Raw genomic sequence first — 25,567 nt, forward strand, 5'->3', positions numbered from 1 at the left:
GGGTGGGTCCCAGGAAGCCACCGGCGGTACATAAATAAATCCCATTGCATTGCCCAGCACAGCTGAGGTAACGTCAGATTAAATGCAGGTGGGCTTCGGCCAAGAATGTTTTCATTGTTGGAGGAGGAGAACGGGAAAGTTTTTGAGGCACTACGTGTCCTGTCCCCGTGTCCGTGGTTATATGCACCTTCCCAGTGACCGCGTCGCTGAAAAGTTGTCGCGCCTGTGGAACCTAGTAGCGTGGCCTCACCACCATCATGTCTTTGGGAAGCCTCCGTTTCCACTACCCTGTAACATTTCAGTAGCAGCAGTATAGGCAGAGCCGAGAATTAGTAACATTTCAGCGGTAAGAGTATGCACAAACCCCTGTAACATTTCATTGGCAGCAGTGAGGAAAGACCCCACTAACATTTCATTTGCAGCATTATACACAGACCCCAGTAACATTTCAGTAGTATCAGTATAGACAGACACCAGTAACAGTAACGTAGAAGCAGTATGGGCAAAGCAGCAGATTGACATTTCCCTGGCAGCAGTGTAGGGAGAGCATAGTTTTGGTACGATTTCAGTAGTAGGAGTACAGTCAGGCCCCAGCAACAGTAACGTAGAAGCAGTAGGGACAAAGCAGCAGATTGACATTTCCCTGGCAGCAGTGTAGGGAGAGCATAGTATTGGTAAGATTTCAGTAGTAGGAGTATAGACAGGCCCTAGCAACAGTAACGTAGAAGCAGTATGGGCAAAGCAGCAGATTCACATTTCCCTGGCAGCAGTGTAGGGAGAGCGTAGTATTGGTAAGATTTCAGTAGTAGGAGTATAGACAGGCCCCAGTAACATTAACGTAGAAGCAGTATGGGCAAAGCCCACTATTAGTTACATTTCTGTTATAGCAGTATAGACCTGCCCCAGTAACATTTCCGTTGAAGCATTATGGGCAGAGCCCATTATTAGTAAAATTACAGTAGTAACAGTATACACCAACCAAGGTAACATTACAGGAGCAGAAGTATCGGCAGACCGAAGTTACATTTCTGTTGCTGAAGTATAGTCAGACCCCTGTAGCATTACTGTGGCAGAAATATAGGTAGGCAGAGCAGAGTTAGATTTCTGTAGCAAAAGTGTAGGCCAGCCCCAGACACAGTGGTGTACCATGACTGCAGGCGAAGCCCATAAAAATTACTTGGATTACATTGTAGGCGAGGGCCCGGAAAATTATTGTACCGACAGTACAAATGTACCCCAGAAAAATTGCCTATGCCCAACCCAGAGGGCAGGTGAAACTCATTAATCGCTTAGCGTACTGTGGCTTAATTTTTAACTAGGCCTGGAGGTAGCTCAGTCTAAAAAACAATTGGTTCAGGTGGAAGTTTCAATGCTTTAATGAGAATTGAAACATATAAATATTATTTAGAAAAGTTATATGAGCCTTTTGGCCCACAGAAAAATTGCCCATTCGCGGTGATTACAAGAGGTTTCAGGAGGAGGAGCTGGAGGAGGAGGATGAATACCATACACAGATTGACAAAGGTCTTTAGGTAGCGCTGCTGTCCGCTGGTGGAGAAGAGAAGTCTGGGGAAATCCAGGCTTTGTTCATCTTTATGAGTGTAAGCCTGTCAGAGCTGTCAGTTGACAGGCAGGTACGCTTGTCCGTGATGATTCCCCCAGCTGCACTAAACACCCTCTCTGACAAGATGCTATCCGCAGGGCACGCCAACACCTCCAAGGCATACAGCGTGAGTTCGGGTCATGTGTCCAGCTTTGACATCCAGTAGTTGTACGGAGCAGAGGCGTCACAGAGGACAGTGGTATGATCGGCTGCGTACTCCCTCACCATCTTCTTACAGTGCTCCTTTCGACTCAGCCTGGACTGGGGAGGTGAGAGACAGTCTTGCTGGGGAGCCATAAAGCTGGCAAAGGCCTGGGAGAGTGTTCCCCTGCCTGCGCTGAACATGCTGCCTGATCTCCGCGCCTCCCCTTCTACGTGGACCTCGGAACTGCGCCTTCTGCCACTAGCGCTGTCAAATGGGAAGTTTACCATCAGTTTGTCCACCAGGGCCCTGTGGTATTGCATCACTCTCAAACCCCTTTCCTCTTCGGGAATGAGAGTGGAAAGGTTCTCCTTATACCGTGGGTCAAGCAGTGTGTACACCCAGTAATCCGTAGTGGCCAGAATGCGTCTAACACGAGGGTCACGAGAAAGGCATGCTAACTAGAGATGAGCGAACGTACTCGTTACGAGTACTTACGCACCCGAGCACCGCCATTTTCGAGTACAGCAGTACTCGCGAGTAAAGATTCGGGGGGCGCCGTGGCGGCACGGGGGGTAGCAGTGGGGAGTGGGGGGGAGAGGGAGAGAGAGAGGGCTCCCCCCTGTTCCCTGCTGCTCCCCGCCGCACCTCCGCGCCTCTCCCAGCCCCCCGGCGCCCCCCGAATCTTTACGCCCGAGTACTGAAGTACTCGAAAATGGCGGTACTCGGGTGCGTAAGTACTCATTACGAGTACGTTCGCTCATCTCTAATGCTAACATGAAGTCAGCCATGTGTGCCAGGGTACCTGTACGCAACATATGACTGTCCTCATTAGTAAGATCACTTTGAGTATCCTCCTCCTCCTCCTCATCCTCAGGCCATACAGGCTGAATGAATGAGAGGCAAGCTGCATGGGCACCCTCTGCAGTGGGCCCAGCTGTCTCTTCCTCCTCAGGCTCCTCCCCCTCCTCCTCCTCCTCCACGTGCTGAGATATAGACATGAGGGTGCTCTGACTATCCAGTGACATACTGTCTTCCCCCACCTCCGTTTCCGTCCGCAAAGCATCAGCTTTTATGCTTTGCAGGGAACTTCTCAACAGGCATAGCAGAGGAATGGTGACGCTAATGATTGCAGCATCGCCGCTCACCATCAGGGTGGACTCCTCAAAGTTTCCAAGGACCTGGCAGATATCTGCCATCCAGGCCCAGTCCTCTGTAAAGAATTGAGGAGGCTGACTCCCACTTCGTCGCCCATGTTGGAGTTGGTATTCCACTATAGCTCTACGCTGCTCATATAGCCGGGACAACATATGAAGCGTAGAGTTCCACCGTGTGGGCACGTCACAAAGCAGTCGGTGCACTGGCAGATTAAACCGATGTTGCAGCATGCGCAGGGTGGCAGCGTCCGTGTTGGACTTGCGGAAATGTGCGCTGACCCAACGCACATTGCCGAGGAGGTCTGACAAGTGTGGGTAGCCTTTCAGAAACCGCTGAACCACCAAATTAAAGACGTGGGCCAGGCATGGCACGTGCATGAGGCTGCCGAGCTGCAGAGCCGCCACCAGGTTACGGCCGTTGTTACACACGACCATGCCCGGTTGGAGGCTCAGTGGCGAAAGCCAGCGGTCGGTCTGCTCTGTCAGACCGTGCAACAGTTCGTGGGCCGTGTGCCTCTTCTCTCCTAAGCTGAGTAGTTTCAGCACGGCCTGCTGACGCTTCCACACCGCTGTGCTGCCGTGCCGCGCGACACCAACTGCTGGCGACGTGCTGCTGGTGACAAGTCTTGATTACAAGGTAGAGGTTGTGTTGGAGGAGGAGGAGGAGGAGGAAGGTTTAGTGGAGGTGGCATACACCGCCGCAGATACCAGCACCGATCTGGGGCCCACAATTCTGGGGGTGGGTAGTACATGAGCGGTCCCAGGCTCTGACTCGGTCCCAGCCTCCACTAAATTCACCCAATGTGCCGTCAGGGAGATATAGTGGCCCTGCCCACCTGTGCTTGTCCACGTGTCCGTTGTAAAGTGGACCTTGGCAGTAACCGAGTTGGTGAGGGCGCGTACGATGTTGCGTGAGACGTGGTTGTGCAGGGCTGGGATGGCACACCGTGAAAAATAGTGGCGACTGGGGACAGAGTAGCACGGGGCTGCCGCCGCCATCATGTTTTTGAATGCCTCAGTTTCCACCAGCCTGTAGGGGAGCATCTCCAGGCTGATCAATTTGGCTATGTGGACATTTAAAGCTTGAGCGTGCGGGTGCGTGGCGGCGTATTTGCGCTTTCGCTCCAACGATTCTCTTAGCGACAGCTGGACGCTGCGTTGAGAGACATTGCTGGATGGGGCCAAGGACAGCGGAGGTGAGAGTGTGGGCCCAGGCCGGGAGACGGTCGTGCCTGTGTCCTGAGAGGGGGGTTGGATCTCAGTGGCAGGTTGGGGCCCAGGGGGAGAGGCAGTGGCGCAAGCTGGAGGCGGTGAACGGCCTTCGTCCCACCTTGTGGGGTGCTTGGCCATCATATGCCTGCGCATGCTGGTGGTGGTGGCTCCCCGGCTGATCTTGGCGCGACAAAGGTTGCACACCACTGTTCGTCAGTCGTCCGGCGTCTCCGTGAAAAACTGCCACACCTTAGAGCATCTTGGCCTCTGCACGGTGGCTTGGCGCGAGGGGGTGCTTTGGGAAACAGCTGGTGGATTATTCGCTCGTGCCCTGCCTCTACCCCTGGCCACCCCACTGCCTCTTCCAACCTGTCCTGCGGCTGCAATTGCCTCCCCCTCTGAAGACCGGTCCTCAGTTGGCTTAGCACACCAGGTGGGGTCAGTCACCTCATCATCCAGCGGCTCTTCCTCTGAATCCTCTGTGCGCTCCTCCCTCGGACTTACTGCCCTTACTACTACCTCACTGACAGACAGCTGTGTCTCATCGTCATCGTCCTCCTCACCCACTGAAAGCTCTTGAGACAGTTGCCGGAAGTCCCCAGCCTCATCCCCCGGACCCCGGGAACTTTCCAAAGGTTGGGCATCGGTCACGACAAACTCCTCCGGTGGGAGAGGAACCATTGCTGCCCAATCTGGGCAGGGGCCCGAGAACAGTTCCTGGGAGTCTGCCTGCTCCTCAGAATGTGTCATTTTCATGGAGTGAGGAGGCTGGGAGGAAGGAGGAGCAGCAGCCAGAGGATTCAGAGTTGCAGCAGTGGACGGCGTAGAAGACTGGGTGGTCGATAGATTGCTGGATGCACCTTCTGCCATCCACGACAGGACCTGCTCACACTGCTCGGTTTTTAATAAAGGTCTACGACGTGGACCCAAAAATTGCGATATGAAGCTGGGGACCCCAGACACTGTCCTCTCTCCTACTCCCGCAGCAGCCGGCTGCGATTCACCTGGACCAGGAACTCGTCCTATGCCCACACCCTCACTTGGGACTCCGCGTCCTCGACCGCGTCCACATCCTCTGCCCCTACCCCTCAGCATGCTGGATTAAGAATCGAGCAGAGACAGAGCGGTGTAAAAATGTTTGTGAATTATTGCCGCGCAGTTGCTGGCTGCCAGCGGTAATATAACTCTAAATTAAGCCAGAGATAAATTATAAGGAAGGCTGCATGCAGGCTAGGCTGTGAACTATGCAGTTTGGATGGACGTGAAGTCCCACAGGCCACGCAGGGACATGTACTGGGTAACCGTTAGCCGTAAAAAGGAATTTTTTTTTTTTTAAATCTCCCTGTTTTACTCTGCAATGCAGGCTGAGGCTAGGCAGTGTGTATTGCACTTTCAATCTATGGGCATCGGGCAGACCGTGAACGTCTGAGACAGCACACGTATAACAGAGCGTTGTAGAAAATGTGTGGTTTCTTGGCGTACACTTAGAGGCAGTCTGCAGTGAGGCTACGCGAAGTGCGGACAGAAAAATATTTCTAAATGAAGGCTGCACGCAGGCTAGGCTGTGTAATGCAGAGGTACTACAATTCCCAGCAACCACGGAGTTAAATGCACACGGTCGCAGGTTGCCCTACGAAGAAGCGTTGGGGTACTTGTAGACAGGATTCTACACTAGCACTGTCCCTGCCTGACCAATAGTACCCCTATACTGAAGTACAGACTGCAGCCTGAGAACTCTACAGCCTGCACGCCCGATATACATAACAAAAAAAAAATTGGTGCAAAAGTGATCACAGCACCCACTACAGGTACTACAACTCCCAGCAACCACGGAGTTAAATGCACACGGTCGCAGGTTGCCCTAAGAAGAACCGTTGGGGTACTTGTAGACATAATTCTACACTACCACTGTCCCTGCCTGACCAATAGTGCCCCTATACTGAAGTACAGACTGCAGCCTGAGAACGCTACAGCCTGCACGCCCGATATACATTAAAAAAAAGAAAATTGTGCAAAACTGCTCACAGCAGCCACAACAGTAATACACTAGGTGAGCTGTGGCCCTAAGAAGGGCCGTTGTGGTTCTTGAAGACGCTAACACTGTCCCTATAGCAGCAGCAGCATCAGCAGCACTTTCCCTGATCTCTCCCAGTGTGTGTCTGTGGCGAGCCGCAGGCGGGGCTGATTTAAATATTCGGGGGTCACTTGATATCGCCAGCCACTCACTGCAGGGGGGTGGGATAGGGCTGGAACGTCACAGGAGGAAGTTGTAATGCCTTCCCTGTGTTTCTATTGGCCAGAAAAGGGCGCAAATTTCTCAGTGAAGGAAATGTAATGCAGTCGAGCACCGCGTGGTGCTCGTCATCTCGAACACCCTAATACTCGAACGAGCATCAAGCTCGGATGAGTGCGCTCGCTCATCTCTATTTAGGACATGTGACATACTATTAAGGCATAATACATTTTTCTAATACGGGTATCCAAAAACTTTTTGTAGGATAGTGTACTGCAGGATCTGAGGAGGGGGAACAGGACACAGGGAATCACTCTTTGGTGTTTTTTTAAATTTCTGTATCATTTTACACCCTCTAAGGCCCTATAATATGCATATTTATAATTCATCTATTGTAGAGAATTCTGGCGTACACTGCAGTTTTCAAGAGGATTTTTTTTACTTGAAGTGCTTGCCCCAGTAAGACAATCCCTGTCCATATGCTCTATTAGGGGATATGGGCATTCAAGAAGGTAGTTCCTTGAAGGATTACTACTCCTATGTCTCCTTAATGAAAGCACCCTCTTGATACTTCTTCAATTGCTCTAATTCTCCACAACCCACTGCTCAAACTAGGTCCACATTTCCCCCATTTATTGCCATGATTTCCCCCCATTAACTCTGTCCTCCCAGCAGTCCCTGTGTAATCTTGAGCAATACAATATTATGTGATATAATCATTAATTACTTCAGAATGTTGTTGATCCAGAGATGATTCCTATTGCCAGATTGGAGTCGGGAAGGACTTTTTTTTCCTTAAATGGGGAAAATTTGCTTCTAACTAGAGATGAGCAAGCACCAAAATGCTCGGGTGCTCGTTACTCGAGTCGAACTTCCCGCGATGCTCGAGGGTTCGTTTCGAGTAACGAACCCCATTGAAGTCAATGGGCGACCCGAGCATTTTTGTATATCGCCGATGCTTGCTAAGGTTTTCATTTGTGAAAATCTGGGAAATTCAAGAAAGTGATGGGAACGACACAGAAACGGATAGGGCAGGCGAGGGGCTACATGTTGGGCTGCATCTCAAGTTCCCAGGTCCCACTATTAAGCCACAATAGCGGCAAGAGTACCCCCCCCCCTCCCAACAATTTTTACTTCTGAAAAACCCTCATTAGCAAGGCATACTTTAGCTAAGCACCACACTACCTCCAACAAAGCACAATCACTGCCTGCATGACACTCCGCTGCCACTTCTCCTGGGTAACATGCTGCCCAACCGCCCATTTCAGTAATAGTAGCAGTCAAGACAGGCCCCAGTAACAATTCCAAAGCAGCAGTATAGGGGGAGCACAGTATTAGTTCCATTTCAGTAGTAGTTGCAGTCTGGACAGGCCCCAGTAACATATCACTAGCAGCAGTATAGGGGGAGCACAGCATTAGTCCCATTTCAGTAGTAGTAGCAGTCTGGACAGGCCCCAGTAACATATCACTAGCAGCAGTATAGGGGGAGCACAGTATTAGTTCCATTTCAGTAGTAGTAGCAGTCAAGACAGGCCCCAGTTACATTTATGTAGCAAAAGTGTAGGTCAACCCCACACACCTTGCTGTACCATGAGTGCAGGCGAAGCCCATAAAAATTACAAGGATTACACTGCAGGCGAGGGCCCAAAAAAATTGGTGTACCAACAGTACAAATGTACCTCAGAAAAATTGCCCATGCCCAACCAAGAGGGCAGGTGAAACCCATTAATTGCTTTGGTTACTGTGGCTTAATTTGTAACTAGTGCTGGAGGCAGCCCAGTTAAAATAAAAATTGGTTCAGGTGCAAGTTTCAACGCTTTAATGAGAATTGAAACGTATAAACATTGTTTACAAAAGTAATATGACTGAGCCTTGTGGGCCTAAGAAAAATTGCCCGTTCGGCGTGATTACGTGAGGTTTCAGGAGGAGGAGCAGGAGGAGGAGGATGAATATAATACACAGATTGATGAAGCTAAAAGGTCCCCATTTTTTATGGTGATAGAGAACGATGCTTCCATCCGCGGGTGCAGCCTACGTATTGTTTAGGTATCGCTGCTGTCCGCTGGTGGAGAAGAGAAGTCAGGGGAAATCCAGACTTTGTTCATCTTTATGAGTGTAAGCCTGTCGGCACTGTCGGTTGACAGGCGGGTACGCTTATCCGTGATGATTCCCCCAGCCGCACTAAACACCCTCTCTGACAAGACGCTAGCTGCAGGACAAGCAAGCACCTCCAGGGCATACAGCGCGAGTTCAGGCCATGTGTCCAGTTTCGACACCCAGTAGTTGTACGGAGCAGAGGCATCACGGAGGACGGTGGTGCGATTGGCTACGTACTCCCTCACTATCCTTTTACAGTGCTCCCGCCGACTCAGCCTTGACTGGGGAGCGGTGACCCAGTCTTGCTGGGGAGCCATAAAGCTGTCAAAGGCCTTGGAGAGTGTTCCCTTGCCTGCGCTGTACATGCGGCCTGATCTCCGCGCCTCCCCTGCTACCTGGCCCTCGGAACTGCGCCTTCTGCCACTAGCGCTGTCGGATGGGAATTTTACCATCAGTTTGTCCGCCAGGGTCCTGTGGTATAGCATGACTCTCGAACCCCTTTCCTCTTCGGGTATGAAAGTGGAAAGGTTCTCCTTATACCGTGGGTCGAGCAGTGTGTACACCCAGTAATTCATAGTGGCCAGAATGCGTGTAACGCGTGGGTCACGAGAAAGGCATCCTAACATGAAGTCCGCCATGTGTGCCAGGGTACCTGTACGCAACACATGGCTGTCTTCACTAGGAAGATCACTTTCAGGATCCTCCTCATCCTCAGGCCATACACGCTGAAAGGATGACAGGCAAGCAGCATGGGTACCCTCAGCAGTGGGCCCGGCTGTCTCTTCCCCCTCCTCCTCATGCTCCTCCTCCTCCAAAACATGCTGAGATATAGACATGAGGGTGCTCTGACTATCCAGCGACATACTGTCTTCCCCCACCTCCGTTTCCAAGCGCAAAGTGTCTGCCTTTATGCTTTGCAGGGAACTTCTCAAGAGGCATAGCAGAGGAATGGTGACGCTAATGATTGCAGCATCGCCGCTCACCATCTGGGTAGACTCCTCAAAGTTTCCAAGGACCTGGCAGATGTCTGCCAACCAGGCCCACTCTTCTGTAAAGAATTGAGGAGGCTGACTCCCACTACGCTGCCCATGTTGGAGTTGGTATTCCCCTATAGCTCTACGCTGCTCATAGAGCCTGGCCAACATGTGGAGCGTAGAGTTCCACCGTGTGGGCTCATCGCACAGCAGTCGGTGCACTGGCAGATTAAACCGATGTTGCAGGGTCCGCATGGTGGCAGCGTCCGTGTTGGACTTGCGGAAATGTTCGCTGAGCCGGCGCACCTTTCTGAGCAGGTCGGACAAGCGTGGGTAGCTTTTCAGAAACCGCTGAACCACCAAATTAAAGATGTGGGCCAGGCATGGCACGTGCATGAGGCTGCCGAGCTGCAGAGCTGCCACCAGGTTACGGCCGTTGTCACACACGACCATGCCCGGTTGGAGGCTCAGCGGCGAAAGCCAGCGGTCGGTCTGCCCTGTCAGACCCTGCAGCAGTTCATGGGCCGTGTGCCTCTTCTCTCCTAAGCTGAGTAGTTTCAGCACGGCCTGCTGACGCTTGGCCACCGCTGTGCTGCCACGCCGCGCGACACCGACTGCTGGCGACGTGGTGCTGCTGACACATTTTGATTGTGAGACAGAGGTTGCGTAGGAGGAGGAGGGTGGTTTAGTGGAGGAAGCATATACTGCCGCAGATACCAGCACCAAGCTGGGGCCCGCAATTCTGTGGGTGGGTAGGACGTGAGCGGTCCCAGGCTCTGACTCGGTCCCAGCCTCCACTAAATTCACCCAATGTGCCGTCAGGGAGATATAGTGGCCCTGCCCGCCTGTGCTTGTCCACGTGTCCGTTGTTAAGTGGACCTTGGCAGTAACCGCGTTGGTGAGGGCGCGTACAATGTTGCGGGAGACGTGGTCGTGCAGGGCTGGGACGGCACATCGGGAAAAGTAGTGGCGACTGGGAACCGAGTAGCGCAGGGTCGCCGCCATCATGTTTTTGAAAGCCTCCGTTTCCACAAGCCTATACGGCAGCATCTCCAGGCTGATCAATTTGGCTATGTGCACGTTTAACACTTCAGCGTGCGGGTGCGTGGAAATGAAGCAGTGCACTCTGAAGACCAGGAGGAGGGTAAGTATGGGTTTCAGGGCAGGCTCTATTAGTACTGGAGCAACTGTGGGAATCATTGTTACCACTGGGGTCGATATAGGGGACATTATTACTACTGAGCCCACTGTGGGAGTCACTATTACTACTGGGGCCACTGTGAGGGTCACTATTACTACTGAGACTAGGCCAATGTGAGGGTTACTATTACTACTGGGGCCACTGTGAGGGTCACTGGTACTGTTGGAGCTATTGTGGAGGTCACTATTACTGCTGGGGCCACTGTGGGAGTCACTATTACTACTGGGGCCACTGTGGGAGTCACTATTACTACTGGGGCCACTGTGAGGGTCACTATTACTACGGAGGCCACTGTGAGAGTCACTATTACTACTGAGGCCACTGTGAGAGTCACTATTACTATTGGGGCCACTGTGAGGGTCACTATTACTGCTGAAGCTACTGTGGAGATCACTTACTACAGGGGCCACTGTGAGGGTCACTAGTACTACAGGGGCCACTGTGAGGGTCACTATTACTACTGGGGCTAATATAAGGGTCACTATTACTACTGGGGCTAATATATGGGGTCAGTATTTCTATTGTGGTCGGGGACACTATTACTACTGAGGCCACTGTGGGGGTCAGTATTACTACTGGGGCTAATATAGGGGTAACTATTACTTCCTGGGCTAATATATGGGGTCACTGTTATTACTTGGGCTAATATAGGGGTCACTATTATTACTGGGGCTAATATATGGATCACTATTTCTGCCAGGGCTCATATAGGGGACATTTACAACTGGGGCCACTGTGGGAGCACTGTTACTACTGGCACTACTGTGGAGGGTCACCATTACTACTGGAGCCAATATAGGGGACACTATAACTACTGAAGCCAATACAAGGGACATTATTACTACTGAAGCCAATACAAGGGACATTATTACTACTGAAGCCACTGCGGGCGACACTATTACTACTGGGGCTCATATAGGGGACACTTACAACTGGGGCCACTGTGGGGACACCAGGGGCGTACCTAAAGGCTAAGGTGCCCTGGTGCAAAAGTTCAGCTGGGCCCCCCCTCCATCTGTACCCGTACCTATACCTAAACCGTGCTAATTTACAAACATGATGCAGCCCCTTGGCGTAAGCCTTCTCATCAGGACTCCTTTCCTTGACTACGTAAAAACCTGTTGGTAATGTCTTAGGCTCCTTTCACACAGCTGCAAAAGTTGTGCGAGATTTGTGCGTTGCAAGACGTACAAATCGCACATTAATATGAACCCCATTCTTCTGAGTGCGATCATACACAGGAGCGATGTTTTTTGTTTTTCCTCTGCCTCACACGAGAATATGATGATGTGATGTGAGCTGGTTTTAACACAACAACCCCTCATATCCATGGGCACAGCACACGTTGGCGAGTGTGATACGGGGCATAGTTTCACGGCCCAATATGAGACTCACTCGTGTGAAATTAGCCTGAGACCGGCTGAACACGGCTGGATTTGCATTGCAGAATATGGAGCGGGCGTTCGCCTACGGATTCCGCAGCATGTACCGCCCATAGCATGCTATGGAAAAGCGTTTTTTCCTCTACACGAGCGGAAAGCAATTGCGGTTTTCCACTCACGGAGGAAAAATCACAGCATGCTGTATTTTAGTGCAGATTCTGTATTCAGTATATACCCAGGTTATACCAGCTGTACATATATAATTATATACAGGAGAGGTATAACCTATAACAGCTGCACATATATAATTATATACAGGAGATCTCCAGGTTACACCAGCATGGTACATATCACTATATACAGGATGTATATCCCCCTGTATATAGTGGTATGTCCCATGCTGGTGTAACCTGTGTATCTGCTGTGTATATATATATATATATATACACACACACACACACACACAGGAGAGTATGTATGAGAGCAGCACTCCGGGGGTTAAGTAAAAGATCAAATCTTTATTGTGTCCACACAACGTTTCAACCCTCCATCTGAGGGTCTTTCTCAAGTTCTAAATAACATACACAGACTCCAACATTAAATAGCACCCATAGCTCCACCTACACCAATCATAGACAGCAACACAAATTACAATTAAAACAGATCAAACTTCATTGGGTGAAACAGTTCATCATAGCCAGGTGCAACATACATAATATAATTACATGTTGAAAGGTGTCATACCCAGCACTGTGTTCAGGCTGCCGCCGGTGCAGACACACACCTCTGACGTGGATCACTTCCTAGATTAGTAATGTAGTTCTCGCGAGACCAGCAGAGCCTCCTGCCCCGCATCGTCATCACCAGCCGTCTATTGAAGTTCACAGGGCATGCGCAAGGTTCCGGTGTCTGCAGCACATCGCCACAGCAACAGGGCCCCTATTATCAGAGATAGCATAATGCATCCATAGCTCATGCGCAGACTCGCGGAGCACCTGAATGAATAAACGCAGTGCTCCCTCAATCATGTAGTCCCTGCATAGTCAAGACACCTCCATTGGTACAATCAGACAGCGCTAGAGCATCATTTTTACTGTCCAGGAATATAATCCTTTCATCACTAGCCAGATAATCATAAACTGGTATAATTATGTTCATTTAATTACAGAGTAATGTTGCTCATTAATATAAACCAGCAACGATGTCACTATACTGAGACTCATCTCATCTACCGACAACACTATCACCAATAATGATCAATATAATGTTGTACCAATGCGCAATCACATATTATAGTGGGCTCATCACCACGTGTTCTTCAACACAGGCGGACTTATAGGTAGGTGATATCTGTACAGCAGTATAGCCTAAACCAGTTGCAAAAAGGAGAGGTATAAGTTATACCAGCTGCACATATATAATTATATACAGGAGATACACAGGTTACACCAGCATGGTACATATCATTATATACAGGATGATGTGATGCGAGCTTGTTTTAGCACAACAACCCCTCACATCCGTGGGGACAGCACACGTTGGCGAGTGTGATATGGGGCATATCCCCCTGTATATAGTGGTATGTCCCATGCTGGTGTAACCTGTGTATTCCCTGTATATAATTATATATATATACACCTGGTATAACTTATACCAGCTATACATATATAATTACAATTTCTTCTCTACTCACGTCTGCAGTAGTCTCTGGGCAGCCTGTATCTGCAGCATGTGATCTGCAGCCACAGGTCCTCTCCCAGGTCCTGTGCATCCAGCGGTCCGGAGGTGAGTAGAGCTGCACTAGCCCCTCCCCCTGGTAATCGCTGGCCGGCAGAGACTGATAGACTGCAGCCTATCAGTGGGAGGGCCGCGCGCCGTGGGAGTCTGCTGCCTGTAATTGGCTGCCGACTCAACGTGTAACAGCCCTCCCCTCTGCGAGTGCCGACCTGTGCTGCTGCCTCCCATCTCTCTCCTCTTCTCTCTCTCCTCTCCCTCCTCAGCCACCATGCGGCCGACAGCGCCGGTCCCCTGGGCCCCCTCAACTCAAGGGCCGGGTCGCCGTTGCGACCCCTGCTTCCCCTCACCGTACGCCAGTGGGGGACACTATTAGTACTGGGGCTCATATAGAGGACACTTACAACTGGGGCCACTATTACTACTGGCGCTATTGTGGGGGTCACTATTACTACTGAGGCCAATATAGGGGACACTATTTGTCATGCCTTTGGCAGTCTCTGTTCAGTAAAATTGTCTGTACTGTATAAGGTATATGATATTGCTTTATTTCTGGCATTATTAGATGGACTTTCTGTTAGGGCTCCATCTAGTGTGCATTCATAGACTGAGCCTCAGTGTATTTTGTCCTCTGAGGGATGCTGTACCTTTTACCCATGACCTCAGTGACATCATCAGCTCAGCCCACAGTAGCCATTTTCTGGCACATTCCCTACATGTCTGGACTGCTCTAGAGACCCTCTGGAAACCTTTATTATCCAGGCTCACAGCGGCATCGTCGGTATGTGATAACTTCTACCTGATGTCCTACTCTTAGCATCCTGTGTATATATGTTTCCAGTTCCATGATTATACCACTTCTATAGTTTCTAGTCTTGTATGTGTTATTCAGATAGCAGAGCATGTGTCCTAGGGTTATCATCTCTCATGGCTGTATCACATGCTGCCTGTCTTTTCACATGTATGTAATGTATTCTCCATACTGCTATGTTAGTGTACATTCCTAAGTGCATTATTTTCTCTGTTCTACAGTTTTACCTCTACCTTGCAATAACGTTGAAAGCGGACATTGCTCCATCGTCATTGTGTTGCAGGGAAGGTTATCTGCCTGTCTACTTATGCTCCACTCATAGGGAGGACAGAACACTATTACTACTGAGGCCACTCTGCACATAGCAGCATACCTGTAGTTGGCTTAGGGTATATTTAAACGTGGTTGAAATGCTGCAGAATGTCAGCAGCAAAAAATTTCGGCTGCAAAGTCCCCAGAATTTCTGCGTCAAAAAAACCTGTCACAATCAGTAGAATTGGCGCAGATTTTACTGAAAATCAGTCACTTATCCACAACTGATATCACACTATGCAGCGCTCCTTCTTACCTTCTGCTCGAGCATGGACAGTCGGTGCTGCGTTCATTTCAATGGGGCTGATGGAGCGCTTCCATATCCTTTCTGGAGAGCTCACATTGTTTAAAGGGGTTGTACCAAGACAGACTACAATCAGCTATAGCTTTACTGATATGGAGCCACCGGTAACCCCGCCTTTCGCCGTGGACGGCAGCGAAATCGTACTGCCCATGACAGCATATCTCACGCACTCGGTCATGCAGTCTTCCTGTTTTTTTTTCTTTAGTACGCCATCGCTTTGCAACACCATGTTCACAATGGGCTCTTTTGTGAGTAATACGCCATAAAATAAAACATGCTGTGTTCTGTTTTGCGCTCGCGTTTTACACATTTCCTACACACAAATGGTAGTGAAACTATGTAAAACAATGTATTTGATTGTCTGTGCATTACCGCATATCACACGGGCGTACAGCACACACATAATACGCGGTAATCTTGCGCTCCTGTGAGCCCGGCCAGTGCCATAAAAAAGGATAAACAATGCCAGTGATCAAAATGTAGGTAGTTCAAAACGGCTCCCGGAAAACCACAAATGATCCCACCATAATAATCCCTCGTGCCGCCCCATCAATGGGAAAATAAAAAAAAAAGGCATGGCAACACAAAAAATATTTTGTCTGTTTTTATTGTGCACAAGTAGTAAAACCAAAAACTGCATCAATTTGCAGTTACAGAATTGCTGGTTTTTCCCTTAAAAAAAAATAGACACTTTTCAACTCACTTATCACCCTAAAACAGTTCCATTAACCCCTTAATGCTATATAAGGTAAGGTTATGTCATGGACGCGTGGTGCTTAACACGGCAGGACATAAAGTTACATCATGTAGACACTGCAGGATCAGAAGCTGAGCCCGGGCCATCCCACAGCAGGAGTAGTGAAGGGTTAAGAGGGGACACGCAGACAGACACACCTGCACCTGGACAGCAGCTTCCAAAACCTGTGATGATGTCACCTGTGTGGGAGGAGTCAGGGATCACATGACCAGGGGTTCATCAGCCTCTGCAGGACTCCTCTGTGCTGGATGTAGCAGGGCTGTGTGTGTAAATACAGAGTGGATCACGGTAAAATATCCCAGCACCACACTGTTAGTCCTCCCTCACACAGGGCGTTTTATACAGCGTTTAGCGCTGCCTTTTCAGCCCAGCGCTAAACGCTGTACAACACTCCCATTCATTTCAATGAAGCTGCTCACACAAGGCTGAAAACGCAGCGCCTTCCAACGCTGCGCTTTGACAGCGATGCATGTTCTATTTTGGGCCGTTTTCAGCCCTGCGTCGCCCATTGAAATGAATGGGCAGCGGTTTTAGCACTGCTGAAAACGCGGCAACACTTGGTGCCGCGTTTTTGGCAGCGTTAACCGCTCGCCGATTTTCGGGGTGAGGGCTTGCAATAGAAGCCCTACCCTGAAAACCAGTCCCAGCTAGGTAGAGGAAAAAAAGAAAGTTAATACTCACCTAGCCGCTGCAGTCCGGGTCGCGGCCGCTGATCCGGGCTTCCTCTGCACTCAGAAGTCTATTGCCGGAGGCCAGGTTTGAGAACCCCGGCTCCGGCAATAGAGTGCTGTGATTGGTTGTCGGCGCCCAATCGCAGCCCTTCATTGACTGTCTCAGCCAATCAGCGCCGGCAAGCTCTGATTGGCTGAGACAGTCAATCTCAGCCAATCAGTGCCGGCAAGCTCTGATTGGCTGAGACAGTCAATGAAGGGCTGTGATTGGGCATCGAGCAAGCGCCGACAACCAATCACAGCACTCTATTGCCGGAGCCGGGGTTCTCAAACCTGGCCTCCGGCAATAGACTTGGAAGTGCCAAGGAAGCCCGGATCAGCGGCAGAGAGCAGCGGCCGCGACCCGGACTGCAGCGGCTAGGTGAGTATAGCTTTTTTTTTTCTTATCAGCATTCTTGGCTGCGTTTTCAGCCGAGCTGAAAACGCAGCCAAAACGCTGGCATACAGTATGCCAGCGCTGCTGAAATGGGGCGGAATCTGCAGTAAACGCAGTGTTGCAAAACGCTGCGTTTCTGCAAACGCCCTGTGTAAGGGAGGCCTTATGGAAGCTGTCTAAGAGAAAATCTGTCTCTGTTGCCCATCACAATCAATCACAGCGCAGCTCTCATCTCACCTCAGCAGTATAACAAATGAAAGCTATACTGTGATTGGTTGCTAAGCTTCTAGCTTGGATACAAAAGGGTGATACAGACAGGCATGGAGGCTCTAGTACCCTGTTGTGCCAACTATAGCTTGGATACAAGATGTGATACAATTGGACATGGAGGCTCTAGTACCCTGTTGTTCCAGCTCTTGCTTGGATACAAGATGTGACCCATGCAAGCATGGTGGCTCTAGTACCCTGTTGTACCTCCTCTAGCTTGGATACAAGATGTGATACGGGTGGGCATAGAGGTTCTAGTAGCCTGTTGTACTGCCTCTAGCTTGGATACAAGATGTGATACGGGTGGGCATGGTAGCTCTACTACCCTGTTGTACTGCCTCTAGCTTGGATACAACATGTGATCCGGGTCAACATGGAGGCTCTAGTACCCTGTTGTATTGACTATAGCTTGGCTACAAGATGTGATACAGGTGGGCATGAAGGCTCTAGTACCCTGCTGTACCGCTTCTAGCTTGGATACAAGATGTGATACAATTGGGCATGGAGGCTCTAGTACCCTGTTGTACCAGCTCTAGCTTGGATACAATATGTGACACATGCAAGCATGGAGGCTCTAGTACCCTGTTGTACCTATTCTAGCTTGGATACAAGATGTGATACTGGTGGACATGGAGGCTCTAGTACCCTGTTGTACCAGCTCTAGCTTGGATACAATATGTGACACATGCAAGCATGGAGGCTCTAGTACCCTGTTGTACCTATTCTAGCTTGGATACAAGATGTGATACGGGTGGGCATGAAGGCTCTAGTACCCTGTTGTACCGCTTTTAGCTTGGATACACGATGTGATACAATTGGGCATGGAGGCTCTAGTACCCTGTTGAACCACCTCTAGCTTGGATACTTAGATGTAATATGGGTGGGCATGGAGGCTTTAGTACCCTGTTGTATCACCTCTAGCTTGGATACAAGATGTGATATGGGTGGACATGGAGTGTCTAATACCATTTTGTGTAATGCCTCTAGCATAGATACTAGATGTGATACGGGCAGTGGCTTATGCTACATACATAGTGACTGGGACATGCCATTATGGAGTTGGATGGAAAGGGGTCAAGTCCTGCCAGTTGCTTCTTAGCATAAGACTGTTCAGTATCTGCTCTGTGTGAACAGTGTCTGGTAAATGCAGACTTATTGTAATACATTCCATTTCTCCTCTAGGATCCAACGGTGTTCGACCAGCCGGCTCCGGCACAATCTCAGATTCCATCAAGGAGAGATTAATATTCCATCAGGTGCTCGGCCAGGGCAGTTATGGAACAGTCATGAAGGCCGAAGACACTTTGACCCACCAGACATTTGCCGTGAAGGTGATCCGCAAGACAGCCGTGCGAGGAAAAGAGAAGTACGTCATCGCGGAGAGGAGAGTTCTACAGCTGGCATCCGGAACGCCCTTCCTTGTACATGCAGCCTTTGCCATCCAGACCGAGGTATAACTGTTACTGCTTGTGTTTTCTTGCGTTGATATTCCAATTTTCATAGCGCTCTTTTGCCAGGATTTTTGGCGGGGCTTAAAATAAAAGCCCTAATCTGAAAATAAGCCCTGGCTACATTTAAAAAAAAAACACAATACATCACCTAACAAGGACTGTCTGCTCCGCTGGACATCTCCTCCCGACACACTTTTCTGTAGTCTTCAGCTAGCGCTTCCTGGTGAGGAAGTTCAAAAATCCCACCTCCAGGAAGCGCTGGCTCTGATTGGTTCATCGAGCGCTGCAGTGATTGGCTGAGTCATGGCGTTCGAGAACCATTTACATGAACGGGTTTTACTCCCCTATACAGCCATATAAGTGGGACAAAATGAAACCGCTGATCTCTATACTCCATACTGCTGGGTGTATTTACGCATATGCACTGTGCTTCAGCCTGAACCAGGATTTCTTTGGGAGTTTTGGGGTATTCAAACTCTGCGCTGGTTCGCAGTAGTTTAGAATAAAAAGTGGAAGTTAGGCCCTGACCTATCTTTCTCGCATGTAGTATTGACGGGCGAGAATACTGCTAGTGAAAACCAAACCAATGAAATCAATAGTTTCGTTTTGTCCTGTGGAAATAACAGGACAAAATGGCGCTCATCTGTTAAAGCCCAAATGGTGTGGATTTTGTCACGGTATTTAGTGCAGATCTGCCACAGGTTTCAAGGGCTCCTGCACACCGGGGATTTTGCGCGCAGAAATTCAGTTGCACCCATTAAAACCAACTGATTTCAATGGGTTCCCTCACATGTAGTGTTTTGGCGCCCGCATTTCCATTGGGCAAAAAAATCTGCAATATGCTCTATTTTTGCGCGCATTTGCGCACCCGAAGCCCCATAGGCTGAACGGCACGGTTTTGGGGTGTTAACAAATAACATCGGAGTCTAGGCTGCCCGCCTACTAAGTAAGCTGTCCCGTGCCAATGTGAACAGGCCCAACAGTGCATTAAAGTACAGCATGGTTATGGTCATGATTACGTCACGGTTTCATGAGCGCAATTCCATCCCGCTCGTCTGCAGGAGGCCTCACCCTTATTGCAAGGACCAAAATCCACAGCAAAGGAAGTGAAATACACCCGCAAAATTGGAAAATGAGAACAAACCCATGAAAATCAATGGGCTCTATTCTCTGTGTATCGCGGACGTAGGTTTTGCAAGTGCAAATACGTCTGTCTTAAAACCATATTCATCAAAATGACATTAATGTGAGCAAAACGATGACCATATGAGGCTCCCCAAGATACGAAAATGCGTACGAACCTCTTGAAGTCAATGGGTTCTATTCTCTGCGTAATGTGCAGGAAAATTTTGCGCAAGCAAATCCGCCTGTGTGACGTCGCCCTTCGCCCAGATATGCTTCTTGCTGTGAGCGCCCGCCCCTTTTTTACAATATATTCTGTATATATTAGCAATATTGATGTTTATATGTCGGCGTTAATACAGTTTGGTTTTATGTGTACTTAGCATTTTTCAATCATACTTCATCTAATTTATTACATATATCGATAAACCAGATTAACCCCTTAAGGGTGCGGCCCTTTTATTTTACCATTTTCAGTTTTTCCTCACCCTAGCTCGTTTATTTAACCATTGACGTAGCTGTCTGGGGGCTCTTTTGGGGGCGAAACGAGTTGTATTTTTCAATTGTACTATTTTATGCACCATATAATGTGGACTGAAATGGAAAAAGAATGAAGTTCCACCATCTTTGGGTGCGCCTTGTTTCTACAGTGTACATACTGCAACAAAAATGACATGATAGCTTTATTCTATGGGTCAGTACGATTAGTGCGATACTAAATTTATTTAGTTTTTTTTTTTGCTGTATAACTATTTTTAAAGCAATTTTCTGCTGCCATCTTCTGACAGCCATAACGTTTTTAGTTTTCTATTGACGTAGTTGTGCAACTGCCCGTTTTTTGCGGGACATCCTGTAGCTTCTATCTGCACCATTTTAGAATACATACGACTCTATATATCAGCGGTCAATACAAGATCATCTATTTATACGCAGGACTGTGACTGTAACAAGGGGGCACCCTCTACGTCTAAAGGCAAGAAGGTTTCTACACCAACATAGAAGTGGGTTCCTTACTGTAAGAGCAGTGAGACTATGGAACTCTCTGCCTGAGGATGTGGTGATGATGAACTCACTAAAAGAGTATGGCCGCCTGCAGACGAGCGGAAATCCCGCCGCGGGATTTCCCGCGGGATTTCCGCCGCTGAAAGTCTGCATAGGAGTGCATTACAATACGCACTCCTATGCAGACGGCCGCGGTTTGGCCGCGCGAAATCTCGCACGGCAAACAAACCGCGGCATGTTCTAATTTTCTGCGGGGCACGCACTCACCTGGCCGGCAGCCGGCACATCAAAGAGCCGGGGCCGCCAGGCGCGGGTGAGTACGCACTCGTCCCTGCAGGCTCTGGGGTCGGATCGCGCGGCGAGATTTCTCGCTGCCGGATCCGACCCGCTCGTCTGCAGGCGGCCTATAAGAGGGGCCTGGACACCTTTCTTGAATGTAACGATGTATATTACATTTTATAATCAATGTTATAGTTATTGATTACTTCAGAAGGGTTGGTGATCCAGGGATTATTCTGATTACCAGAGTTTGAGTAGGAAAGGATTTTTTTTTTCCTAAACTGAGGAAAATTGGCTTCCACCTCATTGGGGTCTTTGTCTTCCTCTGGATCGACATTGAGTGGTAATAGGCTGAATTAGACGAAAGTACTATGTGCACAGGGTGATTTGGTGATGTGACCTTATCAGTCCTATGTTACAGATGAATATCCTATTTGGCTTGGAGTATGTAAGCTGTGGAGACCTTTTCGACCTTCTAGATAAGAAGGGGAGACTTGATGTCACCTGTTCCAGGTGAAACTCTACTACATTGTACATATATGAGATGTTGAATAATAAAGAATAACATTTATTTGATTCCTTGTCTTATATTTGGGATATAATACTCATTTATTTTCCTTTTCAGGATTTTATGCCGCCGAACTCGTGTGTGGGATCCAGTTCCTTCATCTTAAAGGAGTCATCTACAGGTAATGACTTTCTAATGATTCTCTTCTTGAAGGGGTGTCTCAGGAATACAACCCTAATCCAAACACCCTGTTAAGGCATATGGGTGTCTGTCTGAGAAGGACCCAACCCGCCCCACATTAAATGGTCGTCATCTAAAGCCAGATTTTCCCTGAAAAGTCCAAAACATCATGCTAGACTTGTCTTCTCATGGTGATAACCAGTGGTTAGAGAAGATTGGCCTGTGGTGGGGATTAGCTGCCATTCAATAGGGATTCACTTCATGAGACAACCTTTTAATTCCACTGTAAATCACTGTTTTACCACATATTGTTATACGATGAACTCTGACTTTATATCCACATTTTTTATCTTACAGAGACCTCAAACCAGAGAACATCTTGATAGCTGATACCGGCCATATCAAGATCACGGATTTTGGTCTTGCCCTTGTCAACATGCACGGAGGCCGAACATCCACAAGTATAGCCGATACAGCAGGTTTTATCGCTCCGGAGGTAAGAAGAGAACTTTACTACTTTTTTAAATTGTACTAATAATTTGCATGGAGGACTATGGGAGAGGGTGTAATATAGTGGTAGACTACTATATGATATGGGGAGCGATATATCAGTATGATCACATACAAGATGCCCCTCTACTAAAAATACTTCTCTTCTTTATTGCAGATGGAAGCCGGAAAGAAGTTCAATACTGCTGTTGACTGGTATTCGTTTGGAGTCATCTTGAAGGACATGCTGACCGGCGTGTGTACCTACGATCCAACACTCCTCCGTGGGATTTCATACAGCGCCAGAGACATCATTAAAAAGGTGAGTATGTTTCTGTTAAAAGGTTCTAGTACTAGGGCTTATACACAGGTAATATTAGCCGTCACTGTAGTAATAGATGGACTGACGATAGTTCTACACAAACACATTTTATCCCAATCACTGACCTCCTAAAATGAGAGCAGTAGATGCCATTCATCGCACATTATGTCAGATGACATAATATGGAGAGCAGTAGTCTGGTAATAATCACTTTTGCCCATACTGCACCCAGATCCCAGGCTTCAGTTACTAAATTCTAGATCCATTTCTCATTTTCAGCTCCTCCGGAAGGATCCTGCCCGGCGCCTAGGACTACACGGGGACATCAGAGGACATCGCTTCTTCCGGAGTATTGACTGGGACTCTGTGGAAACACTGAAGATGGCTCCACCATACATCCCTGAAGTAAGTGACCCTACAGAAATGTCACCATATCCTGAATAAACTCCACTCTTTCAATCTTCTACTTCTGTTATACATTATGAGTTATGTCAAGAGTAGAAGGCTGTATTGGTGGACATTATTCTTTCATTCTATATCTACCCTCGATCCACTGAGGCTAATTTCGCACAGGCGAGTGCCATATCGGACCCCTAAACTCAATCCAATATCGCACTCGTCAACATGCGATTTCCCTGCGGATGGAAGGCGTTTTTGTGTTAGAACCACCCTGAACCACAGGGAAGTAGCAATCCTCCGCCGTAGCTAAAAGGATCCCTGAATGTTTCCCATTGTTTTTAATGGGTAACGTTTGCGTGCACCTCGCACATCGTGTGATGCTCTGACGGACCCATTGAAAACAATGGGCTATGCAAGGTGTTACAAAGGGAACGCCCAAAGTTAGGACATGCCACAATTTTTTTCCCACACCACAATGCGGTGCAGGAAAAAAATCGCTCATGTGTATGACCCCATTCAAAAGATTTTCTCGGCCAAATACAAACCGCCTTAATGTTGTGTTTCTATGTAACTGTAGGCCCTGATTTTACATCTTTGCAAAATTGTAAGTGAGTAGTTCAGACCTTTTCAGTATATTTTAATAAAACCTACAAAAAAATTTCTCCTGTCAGTATAGGCTCCACTCAATCTGTCTGCTAAAATAAAAAAAAAGTTATATATATAACTTAACATATATTAAGAATTCCTCAAAACAGAACTTGGCCTAGTTTATATGGAGCCTGCGAAAGCTTCTGGTGTTTGTTCTTCCAGCCAAAATGAGATTAGACCATTTATGGAATGTATTCTTCTATCATGCTTGCATTCTCAGTGCAGAATAAAACAGAAGCTTGGGTTTCATCATGGTTCATTTACTTTTTTTGTGTAACGTGGCTGTGCTCTGGAGTTGGGAAGGTGATCATGTTATAAGATAAATAGTGTCTTCCTTACATTATGTTATATCATTCTTTTGCTTCTTTGTTTTGTAGCCACCTAACGCTCATCCCGAATTCCAAGCAGCCAAGCTGGATGAGATTGAAGCAGCAGAGGCCAGTGTATCTTTACCATCAGATACTAAGACCAGGTTCCCAGGGTTTTCATTCGTCAACTGGTAAACCATCGGCTAGACACCTGCTGAAAAACATCATCCGAGCAAGCCGTGTACCTCAGCCTCTATAAGACCATCTGGAGAAGACCAGAAGACCCGATGGCCAGCAGTAACCCTGGACCACTGTATGGAGAAAACCAGAAGACCCGATGGCCAGCAGTCACCCTGGACCCCTGCATGGAGAAGCCAGCAGATCCACCTAGCAGCTGGTGGTAAGTAAGCGCTATAACATCCGTGCTACACGTCATAGGCATGTGTAACACTTCCATCTTACGGGTAAATTACTTTCCCCATGCTCAGGATAGCAGTAGCTTCTAGTGCTGTCTTGGGCAGAGGGGAGATACACAGGTGTGTGATGGCCGGCTATGAAGGGTTGAAGAGGAGGCCGGATATTTTTTTGACCTTAATATCTAATCACATGCCTATGACTTCTGTACATTTACCGGTAATTACATTTCCTCATCCTTATGACAGTGATGTCATGGGTGATACGGAAGAAGGTGTGAGATGTCCGGCTATTAAGGGGTAAGGAGGAGACCGGATTTTTTTTTTTCTCACAGATACCAGCTCCACAATGTCATCAGAGCAAGCTGTGCGCCTTCTAGAGGACCATCCAGAGAAGAGCAAAAGTCCTGATGGCCAGCAGTCACCCTGGACCCCTGTATGGAAGAAGACCCTATTCCTCAGAAGACCCTTGACTGGGCTTGAAGATTTCTGGAGGAGAAGATCCGAGGAGAAGACAGTAAAGAAGATGGTTCAACATGAGGAGCATCCGGCTGAAGCATTTACTGCCTGTTGGTGTGACTGGCTACATAGTGGGGTGCGGGACTATATGGAGAATTGCTGATGGACGCAACTTTGTGGATATATCTATATTTACACTGAATATGTGCTTTATATGGAATGTTATTATATGTGGACTGGTTGATGAAATGTATTTTTCCATAATGTGTCGCTGTTGACTTATTGTTTATTGTGTCAATAATAATAAATGAATATTGATAAATATACATCTTGTTGTGTTCTATTTCATACATTAGGTGATAGATTTAGGCACAATGTCCATGGGCGGGTTTGATTTGTGGAACCTTCAGGGTTAAACAGCTAGGACTGGAGATAACTCTAATGCCTGCTATGGCAGCAGGAATCCAGTCATCTATTATAGCCTGCTCCCAGTGCCAATCGTGTGGGCACCTCACCACAATATAACTGTATGTCTTGGTGGGAGAGCGTGTTGAAGTCTAATGAGCCATTTAGACACAACGTTTATCGCTCAAAATTTGCTCAAAATCCATCTTTTGAGCAACAACCGTTGTGTCTAAAAGCCTGCCTATTGTGCACTGTTCGTTCATCGTTCATTTCTAGTTTTCTAGAAATG

At 48.2% G+C, this 25,567-nt stretch overlaps 1 protein-coding gene across 2 annotated transcripts; it reads left to right on the forward strand.

Annotated features, from left to right (window-relative positions):
* Window positions 1-14,443: 14,443 nt before the first annotated feature.
* LOC136611249 (protein kinase C delta type-like) lies at window positions 14,444-25,197 on the forward strand. 2 transcript variants are annotated; one of them, XR_010790240.1, is made up of 9 exons: window positions 14,444-14,516; window positions 18,476-18,744; window positions 21,569-21,660; window positions 21,773-21,836; window positions 22,193-22,331; window positions 22,503-22,646; window positions 22,926-23,051; window positions 24,071-24,401; window positions 24,750-25,197. XR_010790240.1 is itself a non-coding variant. In XM_066590686.1 (8 exons), the coding sequence occupies exons 3-8, from the start codon at window positions 21,645-21,647 to the stop codon at window positions 24,194-24,196; spliced, it is 615 nt and encodes a 204-aa protein (XP_066446783.1). In that variant the 5' UTR covers window positions 14,444-14,516; window positions 18,476-18,744; window positions 21,569-21,644; the 3' UTR covers window positions 24,197-25,197. The 2 variants fall into 2 exon arrangements, 1 of the variants encoding a protein (XP_066446783.1); XM_066590686.1 differs by having other exon boundaries at window positions 24,071-25,197.
* Window positions 25,198-25,567: the final 370 nt, after the last annotated feature.

The sequence above is a fragment of the Eleutherodactylus coqui genome, chromosome 2 (genome assembly GCF_035609145.1).
Source record: "Eleutherodactylus coqui strain aEleCoq1 chromosome 2, aEleCoq1.hap1, whole genome shotgun sequence".
Taxonomy (NCBI): domain Eukaryota; kingdom Metazoa; phylum Chordata; class Amphibia; order Anura; family Eleutherodactylidae; genus Eleutherodactylus; species Eleutherodactylus coqui.

What these genes read in the sequence shown, in the direction of transcription:
- LOC136611249 (XM_066590686.1), top strand. An exon ending in CAGGTTTTATCGCTCCGGAG is followed by an intron (nt 22,332 to 22,502) that starts GTAAGAAGAGAA and finishes TCTTTATTGCAG; the next exon opens with ATGGAAGCCGGAAAGAAGTT. An exon ending in CTCCACCATACATCCCTGAA is followed by an intron (nt 23,052 to 24,070) that starts GTAAGTGACCCT and finishes TTTGTTTTGTAG; the next exon opens with CCACCTAACGCTCATCCCGA.